The 26,723-nt window shown below is 39.2% G+C and overlaps 1 protein-coding gene across 1 annotated transcript in view; it reads right to left on the reverse strand.

Annotated features, from left to right (window-relative positions):
- The window catches only part of PRKG1 (protein kinase cGMP-dependent 1), a 1,342,290-nt gene extending 1,316,385 nt beyond the window's left edge, over positions 1 to 25,905 (reverse strand). Inside the window, exon 1 of the mRNA XM_025395656.1 lies at positions 24,123 to 25,905. Coding sequence (XP_025251441.1) covers positions 24,123 to 24,388 — 266 coding nt within the window. The 5' untranslated portion in view covers positions 24,389 to 25,905. The remainder of the gene's footprint in view (positions 1 to 24,122) is intronic.
- Between the last annotated feature and the right edge of the window lie 818 nt (positions 25,906 to 26,723).

Genomic DNA, 26,723 nt, shown 5'->3' on the forward strand with positions numbered 1-26,723 from the left:
CAATTATCTCTAAACCTACATCCCCATTCCCTTGCCAAATGTAATGCAATCAGTAAAATGTGTTTATTAAGTGATTGCTAAATTGAAATAAAAGCAACTGAAACTTCTTTCTAGAAGGTTGATGTCCTGCAAACACGTATGCAGAATGTATCACTCAGATGATCATCTCCTCCAATAAACTTTCCTGACTTTCCCTCATTGCTAAGCTAATGATCTTCTAGTCCCTTTGCCTCCTCCATCGAGCATGCTTCAATCATAGTGCTTAACACAGCTGTGAGAAGACCCTTCAGAGGGCTTCCTCTCTTTCTTTTTTTTCTTTTTTTCGAGACAGAGTCTCACTCTTGTCACCCAGGCTGGAGTGCAATGGCACGATCTCGGCTCACTGCAACCTCCACCTTCCAGGTTCAAGCGGTTCTCCTGCCTGAGCCTCCAGAATAGCTGGGATTATAGACGCCTGCCACCCTGCCCAGCTAATTTTTGTATTTTTAGTAGAGATGGGGTTTCACCATGTTGGCCAGGCTTGCCTCAAACTCCTGACCTCAGATGATCTGCCTGCCTTGGCCTCCCAAAGTGCTGGGATTACAGGCATGAGCTACCAAGTCCGGCCTCCTCTATCCATTTCTATGAGCTTCTAAACACTGCATGTAACTGACTGCATCTGTTTCTATGCAACTTAACACAATGTGCCTGAACTATTGTAAATACTCATTTAAATATTTACTGAGCTACAATGACGTAAAATAGAACTAAGATTGGAGTTGAAGAATTCCTACTTGCCTTCAAAGTTAATAGGGAAGCTCTTTTCCAAACCTATAATTGGAACAAATAGTGTAACAAGAAAATGACATGTTTGATATACAACAGTCTCAGAAAACAGAAAATATCTTGAACATAGTAGGTTTTAAATAAATAGTTGATGGAGATATAGTGAGCAATAATGTTTAGTAGTTGTAACTTGGAATTCATTCAAGAGCCTGGGAGAAAAATTTAACTGCATCTAGACATTCTTTCACAATTCAGTAAAGGCATTACTGAACTTAGAAACTTTTTCAGTAAGGGTTGCAATCAAAGTATTTTCTCATTTAAAAAGACATTTTATTTAGCCAGAAGACCATTCCATAGAAATATGGGTGTGGTTTTTTGCTGGATTTCTTAGTAATGGTTTGCAATGTATTAAACATACAGGATGAGAAATGATTGAGAGTTTCTATCACATAGTAATCAAAGACACTTCTGCTCTAAGAAGTAAAAACATCAGCTTTGCCTTATGGCTTGAAAACCAGGAAGCACACAAGCCAAATATTTCAACCAAGTCTTTGTTTATTTTTAGCCAGAACCACATCTAAGTCAGACTACAGAGTCTGAATTGCAGAATCAAACAAGATAGTGTGAGGTCACAGACCAGTTTTCTCAGCCCTTCATCTGTTTAAAATTTCTTTAAATAATTTAATTGACACATAAATATGTAAATATGTAAAATAAATATATACTTGTACATATTTATAGGGTACAACTTGATACTCTGATACATATATATGTTGTATAATGATCACATTAGGGTCCCTATAGTCTCCACTGCCTTCAGTAATTTGTTCGGTAAGACCAAAGTGACCTGTGATACCTGCACATGCAGCTTCATCACGGATAAGTTGTGCCAAGAAGACCTAAGGTGTGAAAAAAAAATGTTTTCAAGATAATTTTTCCCTGCAAAAGCCCTATTACTTACCTCTTGGATTTTATTATTATCATTAGTGTTTTAAGGAACAATTGACCTCATTACCAAGCTATCAAAGACAATTCTGATTCATAAAAATAAAGACAATGCCATCTTACATTGGCTGATGCAATGAGAAACTGATAGTGCCCTTTGGGGCATCTCAAAGAAAAAAAAAAAAAAATGAAGAGAATGGCTGCACGCAGGAGTAGCTCCTATAAGGAAACAATACTTGTTCTGTCCATGGGAATCAGTGAACCTAAAGCCCTGGTGCACTTCCATCAGGAAGCAACATGGCAGATTTGAAAACAGAGCCAAAAGCAATAGGAAGAGAAGATACAACATACCTATAGATACAGCAATAGAGGAATCCAATTAACATATATTCACCACGTGCACATTCAAAATAAAGGTTTTTCATTCTTTCATTGCCCTCAAAAATGTCAAAAATTTCCTCTTTATTTCTAAAGGACCCAGACACTTGTGCTCCAAAACTTGGGATTTATTATTATCCCAGTATTCCTTCCTGCATATTATTATGGCTGTTTATATATATTTTGTGACCCAGAGACGTTTTATAGCCATCGATTAAGATGATTTAAAACAAATAGTGCTCAGTTGTTGAATAGCCTCACTACATTATTGCCAAATGACTCAAATCATGTAAAGGGAGTATTCCAACAAAAAAAACGTTTATCCTTTATAATTTAACTTGTTTTGTTATAGATGCTATGTTCAAAACCTTAAGATAAGTCACTATACATGTTTTCTCATTAGGCTTATGCTATAGGTTCTTGTTTAAAAGTGTTATAGGGCTGGGCGTAGTGGCTCACATCTGTAATCCCAGCACTTTGGGAGGCCGAGGTGGGCGGATCACGAGGTCAGGAGATCGAGATCATCCTGGCTAACACGGTGAAACCTTGTCTCTACTAAAAATACAAAATATTAGCCAGGCGTGGTGGCACGCACCTGTAGTCCCAGCTACTCAGGAAGCTGAGGCAGGGGAATCGCTTGAACCCGGGAGGCGAAGGTTGTGGTGAGCCGAGATCGCACCACTGCACTCCAGCCTGGGCAACAGAGCGAGACTCTGTCTCAGAAAAGTAAGTGTTACTAAATGGTCTAAACTGAAAAGCCCTTCAATGGCTTTGCCTTCTTCTTAACATAGTCTGCAAGGCTAGTGGTGGTAGTAATAGTAGCAGCAGCAGCAGTGATAACATCCAACATCTATAACTGCAAGCACTGTTCTAAGCACTTTCCGTATAATCTCATTTAATTCTCACAATTACTCTATGAGGGATATATTTTTCATAATCCATTTTGCAGATGAAAAAATAAGTGTAAAAAGTAATATAATTTGAATGCAGTTTATTCTGTTCCTTGGTCCATGTTCTTAACCTTTAAGCTGTACTACCTCTGGATGAGCTGGACCTTCTATACTTCTGGAAACTCACTGCATGCCACCATTCCTGTCACCCACTGCAGTATTCCAGCTACATGACTTTCTTTCTGGGCCTCAAGCATGCCAATGTCTTTGCCCATGCACATCCTTTCCACATGTTCTTCCTTCTGTCTGAAGTGCTTTCCCACTGTTAGAACAAACTATTTCTCAACTTTCAGGTCTCAGTTTAAATGCCACCTGAGAAGAGAGTTTATCTCCAACCATACCATTTAAATAGACTCTTCCCTCTCCCTTTTATTTTCTGCCATTGCACCTTTATTTACTGCTTTGTTAGAATTCATCACAATTTGAATTTTTTGTCTTTTTATTTGTTCTCTCATTTGTTTGTTTTTATTACTAGACCAGGCTCCAATGACTTGCATTATTGTGCCCTCAGCACCTAGAATGATGACTGGCACAAAGTAAGCACTCGGTAAATAGTTGCTGAATGAATGAATGAAAGAAGGAAGGAGTGAATGGTCTTTTAAATGTTTTAAAATGCGTGCCTTAATTCTGAATATTGGTGGTACCTTCTCAGCCACTCACTGATTGTATGCACATGGGTGGTTGGAATGGATGGTCTTGGAAAGGAGGTAGTCTGGTATGGAAGTCTTTAATTACAGAGGTAACGACTACTTAATATGATGCTTGTACAGAGGATAGAAGTACTGAATGGATAAAAACACACATACCACTCTTAGAATTATCTCCAACCTTAAGACATTAAGATTTTACTTTCTTAAGGCCAGCTGTCAACAACTCTCTCTTTGAATATTCACTACTTATTGTTCCTCTCAAAGCAGCTCAGTCCAGAACAACCAGGAAGCTCTGCTAGAAAGATCTTGCTTACCCTGAGCTGGAAACACCACTCTTTCACTTGCAATCATGTCTTCCTTCTACCTCCTGAAACCATGCAGAACCCATGCAATATGGTTTGCCTGTTTCCCACCCCAATCTCATCTTGAAGTATAGCTCCCACAATTCTCACTTGTCATGGGAGGTAATTGAATTACCGGGGTGGGTCTTTCCCATGCTGTTCTTGTGATAGGGAATAAGTCTCATGAGATCTGATGGTTTTATAAAGGGGAGTTCCCCTGTCCAAGTTCTCTTCTTGCCTGCCACCATGGAAGACGTGCCTTTCACCTTCCACCACAACTGTGAAGCTTCCCCAGCCACATGGAACTGTGAGTCCATCAAACCTCTTTTTCTTTATGTTACCCAGTCTCCGGTACGTCTTTATCAGCAGCATAAGAATAGACTGAGAGCCATGAACTACCTTTCCTCAAATATACAAATAACTGTCCCTGTTAAAGTATCCACGACTAAACCCAGAGTAAGGCAAGAATGGCACATTTTCCATTAGTGATTCTATGCTTTTGATTAAGTGACTACAAATCCTTCATTGAATAAAACAGGAGTTAAACCAAATAAAATAAATTTAGGCACTTAAATGTTGATATGTTTATGTATATAAATCAATCATTAAATAATTTTTGGCAGTCATTTCTCCTGGTTGATTCATAAATTACTTATAGACAAATCCTAAATCTTTTCAAAAATGCTTCTATGAGGTTACTTCTAATTATGACATTTCAAGGTTTCTAGGGAAAATTTTTCCATTAATTCTTCATTAAACATTTTTTTATTCTGTTTGGTGGTTTCAGTTGTGGGTGAATTTACACACATATGGGACAAGAGGTGGTGTCTGCAGACATTCTGGTTTCCCTAACTGGTGGTCGGGAGGACTGTTACTGGTGGGTAGAGTATTACTGGTGTTACTGGTGGGTAGAGTCCAAGATGCTGCTACACATCCTAAAATACACAGGACAGCACTCTCTCCCCTCAACGCCGCCCCCTCCCCGCCCACACACAGAAAACAAATAATTCTCTGATCCAAAATCCAAAATATCCATAGTTGCAAGGCTGAGAAACACCATTTGCCCAGCGATTCTCAGTGGGGGTGGTACTGCCCCCTTGTGGTAACTTTGGAAATTGATTGGTGCTTTTTAGTTACGATGTCCTAGGATCCACAGGAGAATCCCACAATTTGAATAATTATCCTTCAACCCATGTGCCTTCAAATCTCCCACCAGCCATTCAGGGAGGAGAAAATCTGTACATATTATCTAAAATCTGGAAAAATCTGTACATATTATCTAAGCCTAGAATCAAAGTCTGTCTTACATGTAAACCAAGTATTTATTTTTGCGTGGCTATAAATTACATTAAGTTTGCTGGAAATTCAACAAAAATGTAAATTAGGGAAAGAGGGTATTTTATTTTGTTAAAAACTTTACAGAGAGTTGTTCATCACTTTGGAAAACTGAGTCACTTGATACAAACACCACCAGTGGCACCAGAGTAACCTGTAAAACATATCAGTACCAGTATTTGTTTTCAGTTGTTACATCAAATGATTTCAGGATGAGGAACAAGCACTCAACATCTTCAGTTCAACTTACTGTGTAGCCCTTTTCCAGCAATCATCTCCAAATTGGACAGTTCAAGCCCTTCCTAAAGCACGTATTATTTCATTATACATGTTCCCCTATCTTTTCTTTATAGTATAGTTAGGATACTATATATACCTGCATAGATACACACAATTATGTGTGCAGATGGGTTATATTATTGATGAATTTCATTTCAGCATAGTGAGGGAGCATTAGGAAATATTTGGTATGAAAAGCAAAGCATTGTCTATAATAGGGTTATAAGTCACTACTCTTGCCCATCATAATCTTTTGGAATCTTGATTCTGTTTTCCAACATAATAAGCAATCCTCACAGCATCTTGCCCTGTGCAAATCTGAGTGAGATGCCATTAATGGCCTCACCCAAATAATTGGCAAAGATGCTTAATACAGAGCAAATGATTTACCCTGGGTAGTAGAATTCACTTTTCTGCATGTGCTCCATGGAATTCCACATCTACCTTTCAACCTACATTCTTGACGCAACTTCGCACAAACGATGGCCCTGGAAAATTCCCAGAAATCAGGGGCCAATCACGCTTCCCAACGGAACCACCCTTTCCTGACCCCTCCTCCCACTACTGAAGGCACTTGAACATTTCCAGTAAAGTTTTTATAAAATGAAATAACCATTTGAATTACACCTGAGATCTTTTACAACAAAGAGAAGAGAAACTTTCCAAAATCCCTGATAGCAGGCACATAAGAATCAAAGTAAAGAAGGTATAATTTTGAAGAGAATGGAGAATGATACTTCTCTCTGGGTAGGATGAATGTTCTGGCAGATTTTCTTTCCAAAAAGTATGCTTCCATATTGAATGATGCATTGTCAAATATTTTATATCTTCAAGAAGTCCAAAACCATTCCTGGAAATCTGGATTCTTTGAACTACCTTGTATGGGAGTGTTTCAGAATTAAATAGACTCAGAAAGAAATATATTATCATAAATTTCTGAATTATATTTTCAGATGATAACTGGACTGTCCTTCATTATATAATTTATTTTATATAAAACTAATTCACTAATAAGACTATTCAACTAGCTCATGCTGTCTCTTAAACTTTTCTTAAATTATTAAGAAAAAGCTTAAATTTTCAGTGGTATAATAGTAAAATAGAAATACCATAACAGAAATCCTCAATTTCTATTATAGGCTACATTAACAAAAACCCTCTAGTAAGGCTAAAAGCATGTGTGTACACCTTAGATTGAGGTGAAGGTGGGAAAACTATTTAAATTCTACTTTTAAATGCATAAAATGATGTTAACTTAAAAATAGTTTATTCCTAAATATAACTGTGTTTTAAAATATATAACTTAATTGGCACCTAAAGCTTTTCTAAATTAGTTAGATAAACACACCAAAGAAAATCTATCTTTATCCTAATATATCTATTTGTGGTTTATTTCATTTGTTATTTGTAACCCTAAAGAAACAAGTTACCAAAATTATAGGGAATTAAGGCATTGAAATTATAGCATAAAAGGTTTTTTTTTTCCTTCTAAAATTATAGGTAAGAAAACTACAGTCTACAGAAGTGAAAGTCACTAGTTGTCTCACATTTTAAGCCCAATTTTGTTTCTCTATAAATCCTTATAAAACTCATACCATGAAAACAAGAGAACCATAAACCATCACAGATGTGTGACATTTCACAGAGCCACCAGAGACTAATACTTTCATCTGAACCAAAGGACAATCAATCAACACCATATCCTTTGAAAAATAAGAAAATGGGAGAAGGAGGGAGGGCAGATGGAAATGGCAGGTGAAAAGGCCTCCACAAAACCTTGTATTATAGATACCTAGATGTGTCCTTTACTCTCCTCATCTCATCTAAAATCTTTCTTTTCCATGGGCTCAGCAGACTTCAGAAGTCTCAGCTCCATAACTTGGGGTTGAAGGAAAATAAATACAGGTGTATGGTACAACTGTGACATTATTTGGACATAGCATCTTTACAGATGTAATCAAGATGACATCATATTGGATTAGGATGGGCCCCCAATTGAATGACTGTATTCTTACAAGAGGGGAATTTAGACACACATACTCATAGAGGAAAGACAACCATGTGGAAATGAAGGCAAAGATTGGAATGCAAGTCCAAGTCATGGAATGGTAAAGGTTGCACAGCAACCACCAGAAGCTAGGAAGAGGCAAGGGAAATTCCTCCCCTAGGGTTTTCAGAAAGAGCATGGCTCTGCTGACACCTTGAATTTGAATTTCTAGTCTACAGAGCTGGGAGTAAATAAATTTCTGTTGTTTGAAGCCACCCAGTTTGTGGCAATGTGTTCCAGCAGAACTAGGAAATGAATGCATATAGTCACCCTTCTTGCAGTATATACCTACAAAGCTGCTTCTCAAAGAGTTATAGCAAATTTCCTGGTCCCAAATTCCCCAAGCCTATTAAGTCAGAATCTTTGGAGATGGGCCTAGGAGTCTTCATTGTAACAAATGGAACCCAAGAGATGTTTATATGTACTACAGTTTGAGAAGCACTGGGCATATGAATGACCTGAAGGTCTTCACAAAGCCCAATTTCCTCCAATTTTCCTCTATGTTCCTGCTCTTGATTATCATGTTGTATAGTATCAGAGCCCTAGAGCCAGACAGTCTTGGACCAGCAAGCCTTGGGATGAGTCACTTAATGTGTTTGGACTGAGTCTCCTCTTCTATACAGAACACATGGAATAATTCCTGCCTGGAAGCACCATGAAACCACCATGGGATTGTTGAGAAGAGCAAATTAATTCATGCCAATAAAGCACCTTGCACAAAGTAAGCTCTTAACAATGCTGAATTAGTATTTCCTACTTTCCCATTATATCTCAACTAAAATTCCTTCTGAATCACACTTTAAATTTGACTTTGTTTCCAAAATGCTAATATTAAAACTACAGCAGCAATAGCTATTGTTTAGGGCATGTTTACAATAGGTGTTTTGCATAACATTAGTTTCAGGTGGGCCTTCTTATTCCCATTTACAGGGGGAAATTGAAGGTCAAAGATGTTAAGCAACATGACTAAGATATCAGAAACTTGAAACTCAAGCTCATCAGATTCCACTGCCCATGCTCTTAGTCTTTATATTCTACAGCTATGTGTGCTTATGGCCTAGAAGGGACAAGAATACCAGAAGGTTTCCTGTAGGCGTTCCTAGGTAATTAGTTCATCTTATAATGTAATCCCTGTTAATGTATCATTAATACCTTAGTTTGCATTATTGTGTCTGACTGCACTTTATTTGTGTAGAAAACTTAACTTGGATGGTAAAAGGAAAGCAGGAAGGAACTGGAGAGAATCAATTAATCCCTTGCTATTTAATGGTCTTCAGGAGACCAGCAGCATCAGCAACACCTCACAGATAACTACAAATTAAGAATCTCAGGCCTAGCCGGACACAATGGCTCAGGCCTGTAATCCCAGCACTTTGGGAGGCCGAGGTGGGTGGATCACGAGGTCAGGAGTTCAAGATCAGCCTGGCCAAGATGGTTAAACCTCATCTCTATCAAAAATACAAAACTTAGCCAGGTGTGGTGGCGGGTGCATGTAATCCCAGCTACTCCAGAGGCTGAAGCAGGAGAATCGCTTGAACCCAGGTGGCAGAGGTTTTAGTGAGCTGAGATCGTGCCACTGCACTCCAGCCTGGGTGACAGAGCAAGATTTCCAAGAAAGCAAGCAAGCAAGAAAGCAAGAAAGAAAGGAATCTCAGGCCCTTCCCTAGACCTACTGAATCAGAACCTGCATTGAAAGAGATTCCCCAGGTGATTCATACGTAAACTAGAGTTTGAGAAGCCCTTGGTTTATTCAGTTCAGAGAGTAGATAGCTGCAGAGGTGGTCCTAGCACAGCTAAAGATATCACTATTCAGAAGTTTCTAATATTTCCTTCTAGAGCAATAAGTTTATATTATGATGGACTGATGGGGAGGGGGCATGAAATGCATGGAAAGAAACCTGAGACTATACCATAGACGGAAAAGAAAGAAGGGAAAATAAGTCTTAAATGTGACCTATGTCAGAGTACCATCTGTGATTCAGGAAATGACTCCGAAAATAGGGTCAGAGCTATTTCAACGAGCAAAATTAGATCCAAGTATAGAGTTAGAAATATGGGAAGAATACGTACGGGCCCATTCCTATCATAGGGTTAAAAGCTCTTTTATATATTAGGTGAATGAAGTCAGAATCAATAAATAACAATGAGAGCTAACATTTGTTGAATGACTACATTCTATAAGGCAATAAACTAAATCTGTTACATGCATGAGCTCATTTAATCCTCTCAACAACCTTGAGAGGTTTTTAATAATTGAAGAGGCTGTGGCTTTGTGTGTATTTTTGTAATGATAGCATCAGGTTAGTAAGGACACAAAGTATCTTTGGATCTCCAAAATAGTTCATATGTCTTCCCACATATTAGCTGATTGACTGATAGATCCAACTGTCTTGGGAGAAATAAAATCTGAAATAGTATTTGTCTACATGAAAAAGCTCAAATACAGTAAAACCAGTCTCTAAACTGCAAACAGGCACTGGGGCTACACAAAGTCTTAACCTAGACTTGGGGAGATGGGCACATATGGAGAAAGTTCAGTGGAAGCACACTTTCCCTTCTAGCCTTCAGAGTTTGAAACTGAGGTCAACTGCATTGTTGGAATATCTACAAAGAGTCCCTCACCCATATCTATACATCTGCAATTCCACCAGATATGAAAAGGTGTGCCCTCGTTATTTCTGAGGACTGAACAATGAATAGACAATGAGAGGAGGGGAGAGAAAGGCTTTTGCAAAATAAGGCACCCAACCTGGAAAAATATGCACAACTGTCAATGATCCCTGGCCACTCAGACATTCTAGCACTCTGCACAGCTCCTCCAGCACTTCCAGTGTCTTTCCCTGAGCCTGAAACAGCTGGTCCACTCACGATTCCTGCTTTATGGGCAATTCATAGCAGTGTTTCATTTAAACTATCGTTGTCCCCATTTAATATATGTGGAAACTAAAGTTCAGAAAGACAAAGCAATTTTTCTAGAATCACACAGCCAGCATGTCAAGGAGGAACCAGAATTCAACATCAAGTCTGTGACTCCCAGGATCCTTTTTTTTTAATTATCACAACCTACCCTGTTACTCCTGCACAAGAGTAGACTGAAATTTCTAAGGTAATCCTTCCTACTCCCCCAAAATGATTTTACTTTTTGGCTCCAATCACATGATTGAGTAAATATGACTGAATTCTGATCCAAATAAATGTTTGCAAAGATATCGTTCAGTAAATCTAGTCCAATATCATTACAATGACCAAGAAAAAATTAACGAAATGAAATATCTACCGAGGTTGCCATCCTATAAAAGGAAATCTCCACTGAGTGGTTCCAATACCATATATGTCCAAATCTCCCCACTAGTCTTTTGAAAAAAACGTAGCTGAGAGACTTGGAATTTGTTATTTTCCCAAGTGGGAGCTAGAATATCAAAAATTTATTTTGATGAAAAGAAAAACAAATCATTGTGATTCTTAAAGAAGGACTTGTATTTATTTTCTTTAAGAGCAATACAGTTTTATCCTTATTTTCCAAATTACACTGTAGCAGTTAATTTTTTTTTTCAGCTTAAACACACACAGGCACACACACACAAACATCAAACCAAATGCACAATATGGAATTTGTAAATCTGAAAAGTAAAAGGGCATGTAAACATCATTCCAAAAACAGCATTCTCATAAATGCAACTCAAGTATTAAAAAAAAGAACCTTCCACATGTTTCTGCTAAGTTTGTAAGTTTGATTTTTTTAATTGTCTGTCTTTAATGTAGAATATTAATTTTGTTTATGCCGCCAGCCTACAGTTTATTGTTTTGTTTTGTTTTGTTTGTTTGTTTTTTGAGACAGAGTTTCTCTCTTGTTGCCCAGGCTGGAGTGCAATGGCACAATCTCGGCTCACCGCAACCTCCACCTCCCGGATTCAAGTGATTCTCCTGCCTCAGCCTCCCCAATAGCTGGGATTACAGGCACCACCACATCCGGATAACTTTGTATTTTTAGTAGAGATGGGGTTTCTCCATGTTGGTGAAGCTGGTCTCAAACTCCCAGCCTCAGATGATCCGCCCACCTTGGCCTCCCAAAGTGCTGGGATTACAGGTGTGAGCCACCGTGCCTGGCCAGTATACATTTTTTAATAGAAAAGTTTATAGATCATTTATCTCATACAGAAAGTGTATGTATAATCACATAAACTAAAAAAGTCAAATATTAATAGTTTTTTTGACCTAGGACTCTCACCTTTTGGAATTCATCCTATAAATAAATAAATAAATAAATACAAAAATAAATACATAAATAACATATGAGAAAATGTGTACAATAATATCAATTGCAGCACTGAATGCTTGCAAAAACAAACCAAAATGTCAGTATCAATAAGCTGAGGTACATGAATACTATGGAATTACTATTCCATAGCTATTAGAAAGACCAATACGAACTGATCTGGAAAGAAGCCTAGGTACTATTATTAAGCAAAAACAGCAGGTGACTGAGGAGTGTTATGGAATTATTTTATTTCGGGTGAAAAAATAAAACCCTCCAAATGGGTAGATGAGTTCTCCCACTACATATAAAGATTTACGGAAACATACAGAAAGTTTAACATTGGGTATCCGCTGGAGGACAAGTAAAAAAGATAGGGAGGAGAAAATAAAATGTATATGTCTTTATTATCTGACAACCAGCACACATTGTTTTTGCAACTAAAACAATCAAGGAAGCAGACATAGGCTACGAAGAGATTAAAGTCAGCAAGTCTGAGATATAGTGTATGCTCATAAGTATCATTAAAGCATGTCCAGATTTTTAACATGGTGAATGGGGATTTGGGACCACAAAACAGAAACTTTTTCTTTCTTCTAATTGCTATAATATCAAGAGCTCACAGCCTGTCTCCTCTCGTGTGGAAAGCTCTCATGATGCCCTGGAGTCAGACGGTGAGGCTGGGTAACCGGGGAATTTCAATGTAACATGTTTCAAACCCTGCTGCTATACTTCGGGAATTTGTCTTGGCCTAGATAACAGACTAGAAAGATCAGAGAAAATAAAAGATATTACTATTTATTGCTTGCTTCACCATGTCTAATGGACGCTAAGTTTTCTTTTTTGGCCCCGCACACACCAGAAAGCACACCCAACATTGAATCTACCCTCGGTTCTCTCTGGCAGTCACAGACAGTGTAACGTTGTTTTATTTTTTTATTTTTTTTCCTAATCTAGGAAAAATATTGACTACCATCCCGGAGAGCATTTCTATATATTGATAACCTCAAATAAATATATCACAGTATTTCAAAACACTTTTATAGAAGCATCTTATTGTCACACAGGGCATGAAATGTGAACTGTTCTAAATTCTCTAGTTCCCTTCTTGCCTGTTTATCTAAGTATGATCTAACACAGTATCTGAGCAAAAAGACCAATTAAAGAGGTCAAGGAATAGCATTAATCCAAAACTGACTTGTTTTGACCCAGAATACAACTTCCTTTCACCACTGACCCTTGCTTGCTAGGACAGACCAAAATAAGTACATTTATCCTCAGCGCTAAATCACAAATGATGCCAGCAGCAAGACCGCTTCACATCCAGGCCCTTGAGGGCTTTCACATGACAGGGGTCACAGACCGAATGAAATAGCCTTTTACAGGAAGGTTGAATGGCACTTTCTGAGGGAATATTGATCTAAAAATATATAGCCCATTAGATCCAACCCACAATGTAATCCTGTGTGGTATAAGCCAGATGACTCTTTACCCTAAAATTTTTGAGAGGCAGTTTATATTCAGAGTATCTCATAAAACACTCTGCTATTCTCTTAAAAATATGTAGATACATGTAAATAATCATATTAACTTGATTATTAAAATATTTTTGTAATGGTAATCTCAGATTACAATAGGCCACATTAAGATTTAATTAGTTACATTCTAGAATCACAGAATTATCAAGGAGATCAAGCAGCCTATTATGAGTTTCATCTAATAACTGATCTAATTTTTCCCTATAATAATTTTCTTTTAATTTGTTATGGGGGTAGAAGGGAGCGAATAGAAAGCCATTCCTTTAGTCTCCTCACACATACATATTGTTTTTTTACTATTATTAATTTCCCATTATTTCTCTGTTTTCTTCTCTCAGCCAAGTATGAGTCCAGAGGTTTCCTCATAGGGGTTTTAGGAATTTCCCTCAGTCTATTATCAATGTTCAAAGTACTCTCCATGCAAACTGTACTCTTCGTTTCTCTAATCTTTAAGACAAACACTGAGAAGAAAATTTAACTTTAGCTTTTAAAATACATTCCCCAACCACTACTAACTGGAAAAAAAAGTAAGACCATATGTATTTGATGATACACTTTTCAAATATATAAATTCTGATATTAAGAAAGTTATATATTTGACAACATATTTTAAAATTCAACTAAGAGCTATTTCAAACTACTAGTGGAGCCCACAATTGTTAAATATTATACTTCTGCTGCCATCTTGTGGTAATTGTTGAAATCTCTCTATGTCTCCCCCTCTATCTTCTCCCCACCGTAGCCCCTTTTTTGTTGTTTTTCCTCCCTTTAGGAGGGTACTTCTATTCAAACCTTAAGGATTCCCTTTCTTAAGCCCCGGGGGAGATGACCTGAACTATGCTCTAGAGAGAAAAGTGGATGTTTGCAAATTCCTCATCCTGTTTGTAATATACTTCTTTTCTCCTTGCATTTTTCTCATTTAACAACAAAGCCATTCCTTTTAACAACATAGGTTTTTTTTAAATCATAGTTATAATTTGGAATAATCTAATTTTTTTCTACAAGGAAAGGGAACAGATTAAGGGAAAATAAATGTGTATCCGATCAAAAATTTTGCCCTTCCAAACTTTTTCCAAATTGTTTATTTACAAAGAAAGGGGTGAGGGAAAGCATCATGTATTTCTCCTATAAAATGCCACATGATGGAACGACCCTTCACAGCCACAGGCATCTACTGTCAGGAATCAAGAAGGAGACTGCAGGAGGAAACGAGAGGCCTCATTGCAGAGACAGTACAGGAAGTGAGAGCTCCTCAGGGAACCCAGGCTGGATGGAAGTGGGTGCCCCAGCATCCTTTATTATTTCTATGCTGGCCTGTTCAGCTATGGACCTCACTGACTCATGGCAAGAGAGTTTATAAATCTGAAGGAGGATGAGAATCAAATGTTTTTCTGATGATGTATTAACGTGAGCAATTTTTAACCAGAACGACTTATCCACAAAGCAAGAGTATACTTTATGAAAACCACCATCTCCATCTAACTCTATGTCCCCACTGCAATTCCCATGAAGGAGTTGACAAACAGCATGCAAGGAGTCATTCAAACACAGATACAGAGAGAATTAGGCCAGAATTCTTCAAACAGGGCAGTGGGAAGCAAAAACACAAACAGGAAAACAATCCATTTCATTCCTTGTTGAAAATGACTTTAAAACAATCTTTTCCAAACCTTTCTTGTGTACCCATATTGACATTATGCACAATCTGTACTTTTACACTTCATTCTTAAAAAAAAAAAATCTATGAACTCTTAATACTTAGCCTCACTCTCAACAACATAACTACACAGCATGGATTTGATGTGATTGTTATATGTTTTCTCACAACACGTTTAAAATGTCTATAACTATAAAATAAATTCACTTGTCTACCACATAGAAGCATCCCTGGTGCCACCAATTACATAAACATCACACTTCGGGAATCATTGTTATGAAATATAGGTGCTGGCTAAGTAGAATCTAGTGAATCTTACCACATTTACTTATAAATAAGTAGCGTTAAGTGACAGAGTCAAGATTCTGATTTTTAGAACCATAGCTCAGATCAGAGGCTCTCAAACATTTTTTTCTGCAGTGATTCACAAGATAGATGACATTCCCATGTGCAACATACTCTTGTGAAAAGACAAGACTGTCTGTGGATTATGTGCAATTTCCTGCCATATAGTTGTAATCTTCCCAGTCAAGAAAGCCAATTGGAATGCAAGAAAATGGCTATCCCTCGGGAGGTGCCTGTGAGTGCATGCAATCTTATTTCTGAAGAAACAAATTATTCATGAATTTTGATTTTTAAGCCATTATTTACTCGTTTCTACCTTACAACTAATCAAATACACACCATTGTCATGGCACCACAGTTAAAACCTGCCAGAGTAAAGCATAGGATATTGGATTGAGTATTTTGGAGTGATACTTTTCTCTGAGAGGAGACTAAATTGAGTATGAACTGGTTTTATTATTAGGAAGGCTTCAGGGTTTTCAAAATTTGTTTTTAATACACTCTAGATAGTGCTGCTCTTACCTCTTCTCTGAAAAGTAGCATGTAGGAAGAGAAATGTATGGTAAGCTGAGGGTTTTACTTGGCTGGAATTTTTACTGTAAACAGACCTGGTTTCTACCCAAGGGTTTATAATCTGAGATACAAAAGAATTTTCTGTTTGGAAAATTTTTAGCATATGTAGCCAAGGCCCTTGGTGACCATGTGATACATGAAATTAGCATTATCTGCACCTAGATAATAAGAAGCATCAAGAAAAATATTAACATTTACCCAAAGGCTTATAGATTTGCTTATTAGACAATAACAGTACCATATAGTTGAATAAACAGACCCATGAATATTTGTAAGAGGCAAATATACAATTATTTTTAGAACCCTATAAGGTTTTTGCCAGTACTTTTCCAGTGTTTGAGGTCAGAGTGCTCAAATGAAGACACATCTGAGAATTTAAAACACATTTTAAAGTACTCTCTAAATTGGACTAAAAAGGAAGGACAGTCTGAATTAGGAATAAGTACGAGAGGATAATTGAAGAAGTATAGTTGCAAAATACCTATTACAAATAAAACAGTCAAACTAAATCCTAACAAGCTGATTACAGTAGACATCTTCCTGGATTTGCTTTAATAAATAAACACTCAGATGAAATCAGCACAGTCATGTTATCATCTTGCACATGAAAGTGCTATCAATGGGTTCAAATACATAACAAAATCAATCCAAATCAAATCCCAGAATAACAAATTAACTGCTTAGGACTAATTTCCAAGAATATATAAAATGAATATGTACTAGAAAAAGGTTGAAGATGCGGCTAGTACATTGGACAGGAAAAAATTACAAGCAGCATTTTAAAACTTTTGAGTCAATATAAACTTAATATTGATTGAATTTAAAACTATATAATTGTCTAAGGTAGTATAGGTTCCTATCATATTAATATGTAAGAAACAATTTAAAAATGTTTAAAATGAAATCAACATACTATACCCCAAAGTTGGTGATCCATCAGTAATGTTTAGTGAGTAGCGCACAGAAAGTTAAGCATTTTAAAAACAAATTCTGTTGTTTAAGAACAACAATAAATAAAACAGGGGATTAGTTTCTACTACCAGTCATTCTATAATAAAACAAATCTATTTAAAAGATATACATTTTCTGGATATATCCATTTCGCAGTGTGCAAATATTTTAAAGCATTGTTTTGTTGCTGTTGTTTTGTTTTATATTTTGAGATGGAGTCTCACTCTGTTATTTTGTTGCCTAGGTTGGAGTGCAGGGGCACGATCTCTGCTCACTGCAACCTCTGCCTCCCGGGTTCAAGCGATTCTCCTGCCTCAGTCTCCCAAGCAGCTGGGACTACAGGCATGTGCCACCACGCCCAGCTAATCTTTATATTTTTAGTAGAGACAGGGTTTCACCAGTTTGGCCAGGCTGGTCTCGAACTCCTGACCTAATGTGATCTGCCCGCCTTGGCCTCCCAAAGTGCCAGGATTACAGGCGTGAGCCACCGTGCCCAGCCTAAAGCATATATTTTCAATATGAATGATTAATAAATAATTATTTCTGAAACCTTAGAAAATTTAATTTATATAATATCTGAAACATCTGAGAACATGAAAGATTTTAAGAGATTAGAGTAATAGTTTCAGTAAGAAATCTGCTCCATATTTGCTGTTATATGACTTCTACAAAGAAAATAGATCTAACAGGAGTTAAAGATGTTAAGCCAGAAGAAACACAAGGACCCGAAAGAGAGACACAAAACACTGGCAGATCCAGGAGCATGGAAAAGGAGATGAAAAACCATCACTGGGTAAAAGAAGGATGAAATACGTCAACAAGGAGTGGCAAACACTGAATCCAGTACCTTGTTCTGGGCTAAGCACTGGGCTATGTGACTAATACGAAGCACAAGCATTTTACAAACTATAAGATGCTGTGATCTAATTTATAATAAGAAACCTAAGAAATAAACCTTCCTTTCTGCAGGAAACTGATTTGGACCAACCTAGAGGGTTTTCACAGTAATAATTACTATAAGAAATGTACATTTGTAAATTTAATAAAGTGGTGGCAGTTTGACACATGTATGTGTTCATATATACACACATAAGTATAACATATATTTTTCTTTTCCCTTAAACTATTTTTTCTACTTCCTCTTTTCTCTTCAGGGAGCCAACAGCACAGCATACCAATGACTCTAGACTCAAGGTCAGTATTCCTTTCTGACAATTCCCAAACTTCTGAGCTTTCATTTTTGTGAAACAGGATATGCTATCCCTGGTTTATCTCAGAGCTCACAGTAACTTCCAAGAGCTACAAGAAACCTAGATAACAAAGGTCCTGAACTCTGATAAGCAGATTCTCAACGGCAAATGAAAATAATTATTCATACCCTGAGCAACTATGAAATCACCTGAAAATCTTATCAAAAGAAATGGTTTTAACGCACTCTCAGCATCTCTTACATGCTATGGTGAGAGGGCACTAGGAAACAGGCCCTTAGTCAGGAAAGAGCAAAAAGATACGACATCTTTTGTTTTTTCAGGTCTGTTAGAAATAGTTTCATGAGGGTCAGATTTCCAATGAATACATGATTAAATGTAAACTTTCAACCTGTACATATATTGGTAATTCAAATGGAACAAGAACTCCTGGTGTATTACAAATACATTTGGAAAACGCACACGACTCTGGAACCTGAACTAACCCCAAAGCAAAATCAGTGTGTCTTAAATAACAAGTATAAACAGATACGTTGAAGACATCAATTCACCAACTCTGGTACCGATGCAAAAAAAAAAAAAAAAAAAAACAACAACAAAAAAACCCTAAATTTTCTTTCTGGTCTTATTTCTGAGATCCTTTAAAGGACACTTCCACAATGATTTGCTCAGTTTTCTCGTCACTAAAATGAAGACACTACCACCTCCTGTACAGCTTTGAATGAAAGCATGTGTGAAGTGCTTATGCTCAAGCCCTGTCCTCTTCAAATCACATATGGCAAGATACAGAAATGTTTACACATCGTGCTGTCTAAAAATCTTCCTTTCCCTTCCTCAGCCTGCTTCCCCTTAAAACTTTGTCAGAAATATTACTCAGCTGAGTAAACTAAATAAATATCCTCTCCCAAAAGCTCCTGTTAGCACATTACCATGTTCATCAGAAAGAGGTAACAGGTTAACATATTGGCATATTATCATGCAGTAATCAATCCATATCGATGGTGGGACACAAGTGACAAATAGCAAAGGGTATTCAAAGGAGGCAACCAAGGTCATTTTCACATCCTTCATAACTGTATTATTCATCTGCCCTGCCTGTAACACAGCACTGGGATGAGGAAGGAAAAAGAGGAAGGACTGGTAAATGGCAATCCCAAGAGCAGGGCTGAGGAAATTCCAGCCTGGCACAGCAGATCCAATGGACATGTGCTAGATACAAAGGTTCATTGGTCCCATTTTCATGAGGTTAACCTATCACTGGCTCTAAGACTTCTAACTCCCATTCTAATTTAGGGAATGTTCATTATTTCCTATTTGGAAGGATTCCCCACTTACTAAATTAGAACCAGTCCTATTCCAAGCTTGTATAGTATAGTGGTTGAGTACTTGGGCTCTAAAATCTTCGAGATTTAGGTTTGAAACTTTATGGCGTTTCCTCATAGTGATACCTTAGACAGGTGACTTAAATTTCTTCAAACCTCAGATTCCTCACCTGAAAAGTGGGGATGCCTTTTAGGGCTGCTGTGAGAAAACAATGAGCTACTGCAGGTAAACAGCTCAGCACGGCGCTAAGATTGCTAAGATTAGCTATCTCTATTATTGCTTTCATTGCTATTTTACAGCATTGTGTATTTTCCATGTGAACAAATAATAAATAATTGACTCTGGACCCAGAATTCAGCTGAGACCTACTCACTTCATTGACCTTGCTTATATAAGAAGTAGGCCAAACTCCTTGATTTAGTCCTAAGGTGAAATCAAATGTGAATTGGATCAGAGAGGCAAAAGGTAATGAGTTTTCTGGGGCATCCATCCCAAGGCATCCATGTCCCAGTGAAAGGAAGTTCCACTTCCAAATAATCAACTTACATTATCAAGAATCAAGGGATTCATGACAAGAATAACTCAAATGAATCTGGAATACATCTACTTTTATTCCTGTAATAGATTAATATTGATTCTAGTCTTTCCTTAAACTCATCAAAAAATTGTGTGCAGTACCTGAGCATACACTGGCTAACTAGGCAGCCAACATAAGGAATTTGGTGCATGCAAAAAGAGTAAGGGAAACGATTAAGGATAATAGGTAATTCTTGATGTGGAGTATATTCATTAAGAAAATCAAGAGTTCACAGAGATCTATGTAAAACTTGGAGTTCTTCTGCAGAAAAACAGTATTTTAAATATAAATGTAAAATATCATCACCATCATCCAAAACAGCTTGCAGTTTTCAAAGATAATCACTTGATCCTTACTGGGCATTTCTTAAGGGGTCTAAAAATGAGTACCGCAATAAGTCGGATATATTCTTTTTAAACATGATCATCATATTGTACACTTGATACTTATGCTGAGAGCTCAGATCTTCCTTTCCTAGTATAATTTTCATCTAAGCATTCCTTAGATACTTAGATCATTCTTAATGGAGATTGTGCATTATACCCTCTGTGGACACACAGAAATCTAGCTAATTGGACTGACTAGATTACAGTTGTTAATGAATTCCATTTCCTTCATCTACAATACATGCTTAAGATATATTTGTCACCTATTACATAAATTTTTAAGATTGAAATCATTCATTAAAGCAGTGTTTATAGGCAAAAGTTTTTCATCATTCTTTTCAATAAATAAAATTCCTACACAGTCATCCTTCAGTATCCATGGGGGATTGGTTCCAAGATCCAAGGATACCAAAATCCACAGATACTCAAGTCCTTTGTATAAAATGATGTAGTATTTGCATAAAACCTACACACATCCTTTCATATACTTTAACTCATCTCTAGATTACTTATAATACCTAATGCAATATAAATTCTATGTAGATAGCTGTTATATTGTATTGTTTAGAAGAAAAAACTATACATGTTTAGTCCAGGCACAACCATTCCTTTTTTTCTTTCCTGAATATTTTTGATCCTCAGTTGGTTGAATCCATAGATGTGGAACCCATGGCTAGAGAGGGCCGGCTGCGCTTTCAGGCTACATTTCTGTTCCTGTTGATATAAAAGCTGGGTGTCTTGAAAAAGTTTGAAATGAGCCTGTAGCCTTAATAGTTATCATTCAAATGCTACAGAAATCATAACTGAACACAAGCTTTGCAATAAAGCATTCTCTTTCAGCCCCAGCATGCCCTTCAGAATGGCACAGCCTTTTACAAAAAACAGGTGAGGTGATGGAATATCTACTCATCAAATCCTTATCTGAACATTTCAAAACAATTTTTATTTTAAAAGCATCTTGTTTCGTATTAAATGTTGTATCCCAGAAATACCTTAATAAAGTATTTCCTTTCTTGGCCAAAATAAGGTATCTAGCCAATGATAATTTCGTACTGTCTCTTTAAGTGCTAGGAAGCGTACCTAATTCTAATGGTTACTATCCCCATATACTATACCGGTCAAAAATTTTTAAACTCTAATGAGTCAGCTCGCTGAAAATAAACTCCACACTTCCATTCAAAAGTATGAAACTAAACGCTGAGTGGGAAACAGTTTACCCTCACTCCCAGTGTAAACCAGCCCAGAGAGGAAGTAGAAAAGTACTCCAGCTATTTGCTATAGACACAAATATGCACTGACCGCTATTGCGCATGATCCACTCATGATGAATGTTCCTACCCCTAACATGAAAATGTTGGAAAAGGGAGGGGAAGAGAGAAGGACAGAAGGATGATGTGTGCATACCCAAGATCAGCCATTTCCTCCCAGCACATACAAAAAACAACAACAACAAAACACCTCCTTTCATTCTTAAGAGATTTCTTGCCTCTTTGAGAGCAAATCCTGAATGAGAGTGGACTCTGGGAAGGAGGGCTTTTCTCCTGTCCCCTCCATACCCTGGTTAAATCTCCTCCCTGCTTAAAAGCGTTGCTGTTACTGTTTAAGGGGCATAGCCCAGACACAGAAATCTGAAATTTCAAAAATGCGATAAAGCCCTAGCCCAGCAGCCCTGGGAGGCGAGCAGCTGCCGGGTGACCGCTGATGAAGTGGCTTCTTAAGGAGGTGGGCAGATTGATTCCAGCTGCTGAGCGCAGGGCAGGGCAGCCACTCGGAATGCACAGTCCGGCTGAGACAAGACTCAGCAGCGGCTTCCCAGGCAAGGCAAGGCCAAATATTACCTCTGTTTGCAATCCTGAGAAAAGTAAGGAAAATGCCACTGTTCCATCCAACAGGAACTTTCAAGGCAAGATGGGCCCCAAGGTGCCATGCGGACAGTGTCACTTCGTAAGTGGAATGTCACTCAGGAAATCTGAAAGCTGTCTTCTGAGATGGCTGTTCAGAAGGTCCCACAATTCCTAAGAGGAGTCCTTTCTGTCTGATTCCTGTTTTTCTCCCCACTCGAGCTCCCAGCTCCTCGTCTTCTTCTAATAACTCTGAACCCCCGCTCAGCCTCCCTGGCTCCCCATCCCATATAATCAATACACAAGAGGGACTCCAGAGGCAGACACGGAAGAGGTGCAGTGGACCACTGGGAGACACTAAGCACCCTGGAGCTGACCTGGATGGGGACATTGGAGAGGACATGCTCTTCAGAAGAGCTTGCCTCAAAAATGAGAGAGCTAAACGGAGAGAGGGGGACTAGTTTAGGAGTCCCCTGAGGGCCCCAAACTCAGACAGCAAGTGATCTAAGAAGAGGGAAGGAGTAAGAGAGGTAGGCGGGCATGAAGGCACGCCTAATGGAATATTCAATATCCTGAGAAATGCACTTTCGGCCCTGCACTTCCAGGGACTAAAAGCCAGTAATGGGCTTTGGAGTCTGCACTTCCTCTCCCTAATGTCCAGAGGCGCTTTAATGCTGCAGCCAATCGATCAGCCTTCTCCGGTGAAGGCGACGAGTGGAGTGCAAAAGCTTCCTACTCGTGGCCAAAATCCACCCAGCCTGCTCTGCACACCCCAAAGGAGCGACATACAACTTTGAACTGGCAGGATCTGTCTCTTAAAGTGCCGGAGAGGAGGAAAGGAAGGAGCCTGGAGGCGTCCTGAGAAACAGCCTACCCTCACCCCTCCGCCCTCTTCATCCCAACTTTTCCAGGGAGGGATTCAGGGGAAAACAAAAAGGGAGGGCGCAGTATCCACTTTGGGACAGGGCTGACGAGCAGCCCCAAATCTGCTTCAGGTGCAAGGCCACTAAGCGGACTCCAAACCCAGAACAGCTTAAGGTGTTGCACTTCTGGAAGACACAATCAGAGCAAATGAACGTCCAGAAGGTGGGGTTTCTTTGCAATGTCTTGCTGACATCACAGCTGCCTTGAAAGTGACCCTGTGAACAAACCTTTCCCCGCCTCGCCCCCATGCTCCAGGCTGGATTCCTGCCCTAGAGACGAGCCCCTGTCTCGCTTCTCCCCGTCCCCGCGCCCGCCAGCAGAGCTCAGGTTCTGGGCAAGTTCAGTCCCTAAGTTGAGCCCAACCCCGTCCAGCCTCCAGTCGCCCCTCCCCGGGAGGCTCAGACAGCCCCACTGAGCATGTCCAGTGGCCTGAGTCCGGGGGGTCGCCGCTAGGAAGCTCTCTAGGCCCCTGGATGGGCAGGGTTGGGTCCCTGTGTGGACGCTCCCAGCGGGGCGCACGGAGGACAGCCGCGCGACTGCAGCCGAGTGTGGAGGGCACAAGTTAGCCCGCGCGAGTAAACTTTCCGCGGTCCTCCTCCCCACCCCCACGCCACAGGGGCGCGTCTCCCTGTGGAGCTAGCCTTTCCCAGCCCGGCGGAGACAAGCACAGCACGTGATGGGCAGAAATAAAAATAAACACTTCCCATTCCCGGGCCGCGGGGCCACCCCCACTCTGCGCGCCGCAGCGAGCAGGGGGCGCCCTGGGCCGACCCGCCCCCGGCCTCTGGCCAGAGCCCCCAGCCTCTGCGCCGCGGGCCGAGACGAACACCCGGGCCCACGGCCTCCGCGCCTACCTTTCGGACTTGGTGAACTTCCGGAATGCCTGTCGGAGGTCGTGGAAGGACCTGTACGTCTGCGGCTCGGCCGAGATGCCCTGCGCCCGGGTGGTCCGGGGGCCGATGTGGGTCGAGGGCACGGGAAGCACCGACTGGCATTTGTGGAGTTTCCTCTTCAGCTCCTGAATTTCCTCCTCCTTCTCTGACAGCCGCTTCTCCAGCTCTTTGATCCTCTCCTCCTTGAGCATGAGAATCTTGGCAAAGTCTTCCTCTAGCTCGCTCATTTTTTCACTGAGCCCCTCCGCGAAACTTTTTCTCGGGCGGCGGCGGCTGCGGCGGCGGCGGCTGGGACGGCAGCCGGGAGCGGAGGGCGCGGGTGAGCGAGTGAATGGGCGCTAAGTACTCGAGCGCGGCGGAGTGCGCCCCTAATGCGGCGCGGGGAGCCTCCTGCTTCGATCCGCTTCTGCTGAATGGACTAAAAGCACCGAGGGGAGGATGAGAAGTCTAAAAGCGATGGAGAGGAGAGGCAGAGTGCTAATCTCCAGTCTCTCTGGGGAGTAGGTGATTATCTTTCATTGAGAAACCAATTAGAGCTGCCCTTCCTCCCCTGAGACCCCCTCCCCCCCGCCCCCCTTGCCTAGTCACTCCGTGAGAATACGCGCGCGCCACCCCACCGACAGTCGAGTTGCTAGCAGACGGTTGGATCAGAGAGCCTAGTCCCACTCCATCACACAAAACTCACTCTTCCACGCTATATGGTACCAAGGGAAGGGGGTGGGGTGGGGGGGAGCTTTATGCCACTTGATCCCTGAAATAGCAACAATTACCATGTGACCTGGCGGATGACGCAGCGCTTGTAACTGGATCCTAAAGAGTGTGAGTGTGTGTGTATGTGTGTGACATTTCATAAATATTAAACTGCCTTTAGACAGTAACCTGCATAAATTCATCTTGGTCTTTGCCTTTTGCCTCTTTTCTGTTTTTGATGCCTGGATGGATTCAGAAAGGAAGGCGTGTGTGTGTGTGTGTGTGTGTGTGTGTGTGTGTGTGTGTGTGTTACTGTGAAGTCCCATGGTTCTGACCCTAGTAAGAATGACAGGGCAATACCAGTTCCAAGGTTTTTCAGCGTAAAGCCTTACTGGACATAGTGAACTAAAATTGTTGGTGGGAAAGTGAACTAAAATTGTTGGTGGGAAAGTTGGATGAACATGTGGTAATGAGCCAGATGATTATGGAAAAGAGAAAGGCCATGTGTTAATTGTAATCGTTTTGTGTCTGGCTTTTTTTTTTTTTTTTTTTTTTTTTTTCATCTATTACCCTTCAGTCTTGTATACAGAGCATCCAAATTATATCACAATCTCTTTCTCAATGGCTCAAAATGGTGGCCACCAGTGCTAAGCTGGGTCACCCTACCAGTTCCAGTTTGGGGGAGAAATTGCATCTTTAATTATCTGTGTTTAGGTCTTATCTGTGCATCCACCATCTACCCTATGCTAAAGGGATTATTCTGCACAGTAGAATAATCGCGTATTCACGGATTCTTACAATTTCCTTTTTTATATCTATATATCACAGACAGCATTTACATAACATAAGTCACTATTTGAGAGTCTGATTTGGTAGTCAGTGAGAGGTATTTCTTCCGATAATAGTCAACACATTGGTAATTTTTTTAAGGGAAAAAAATAGTTGCAACTAAGATACCAGAAGATTGTTTCCTAAATAGTAATTTTTCTTAAAAAAGAAAATTCAATGTGTAATTACTGGCTACTTACAAAAAAAAATTATTCTACCTTTTCTGAAACAAGTGTATATTTTATTCTGGAGATTTGTTTATTATTTACTGTTCTACTTATCTGATTTTTGTACATTAAAAATGTTTTATACCATGTCTGAATTTCTTAATTGCACCAGATGCTAAAGTCTGGCTATGTCTACTGATGTTTGAGAAAGGGTTCTTAGTGTTGTTGACAGTTGCTATTCTGTTGCTTCTGTCTATGAACTTAAACTGCTATTATCATTTTACACAGACTAAAATAATTGACATTTAAAAATAATACATTAGAGAAAACCTTTGATCACATTCAAAAATCTAGGCATAGCTTTAACTTTATTTACAGGAGAAAAAAAAATAGTTTTAAAATGACTCTTAAAAGGTTTTTTTGTAAGTCTTACACTATCTTAAATGAAGATATTCAAATGTTTCTTCTGCTTATTAAAAAATAAACCTTTAAACTTAGATTTCACACATGCACCGCAAAACCTAAATTCATACCCATCTTCCAAAATAAAACTTATTTTTGAATAGGTCAGTTTTAATTTAAATAATGTTGATTGCTAGTGACATTAAATCTTGTCCATTGGCTTAAGAAGTATTTAATTTAGACCACAAGGAAAGCTTGAGAAAAGACATGCTGGTAGAAGAATAAACACTGAATTATTAAAAATCATGTCATAGTATATTAGAGCTGAAAGAACTTTGAAGATGATCTAACCCAACAACCTCATGTTATAAAGGAGGAAAATGAGATCTTGAGAGGGAAAGTCCAAGATCACTTCAAGGGCAGAAGTTTGAGTCCAGGACGCCTAATACCCACGAAGCATGCTTTCCCTCCCATG

This window comes from Theropithecus gelada, chromosome 9 (genome assembly GCF_003255815.1).
Source record: "Theropithecus gelada isolate Dixy chromosome 9, Tgel_1.0, whole genome shotgun sequence".
In the NCBI taxonomy this organism is placed as follows: Eukaryota; Metazoa; Chordata; class Mammalia; order Primates; family Cercopithecidae; genus Theropithecus; species Theropithecus gelada.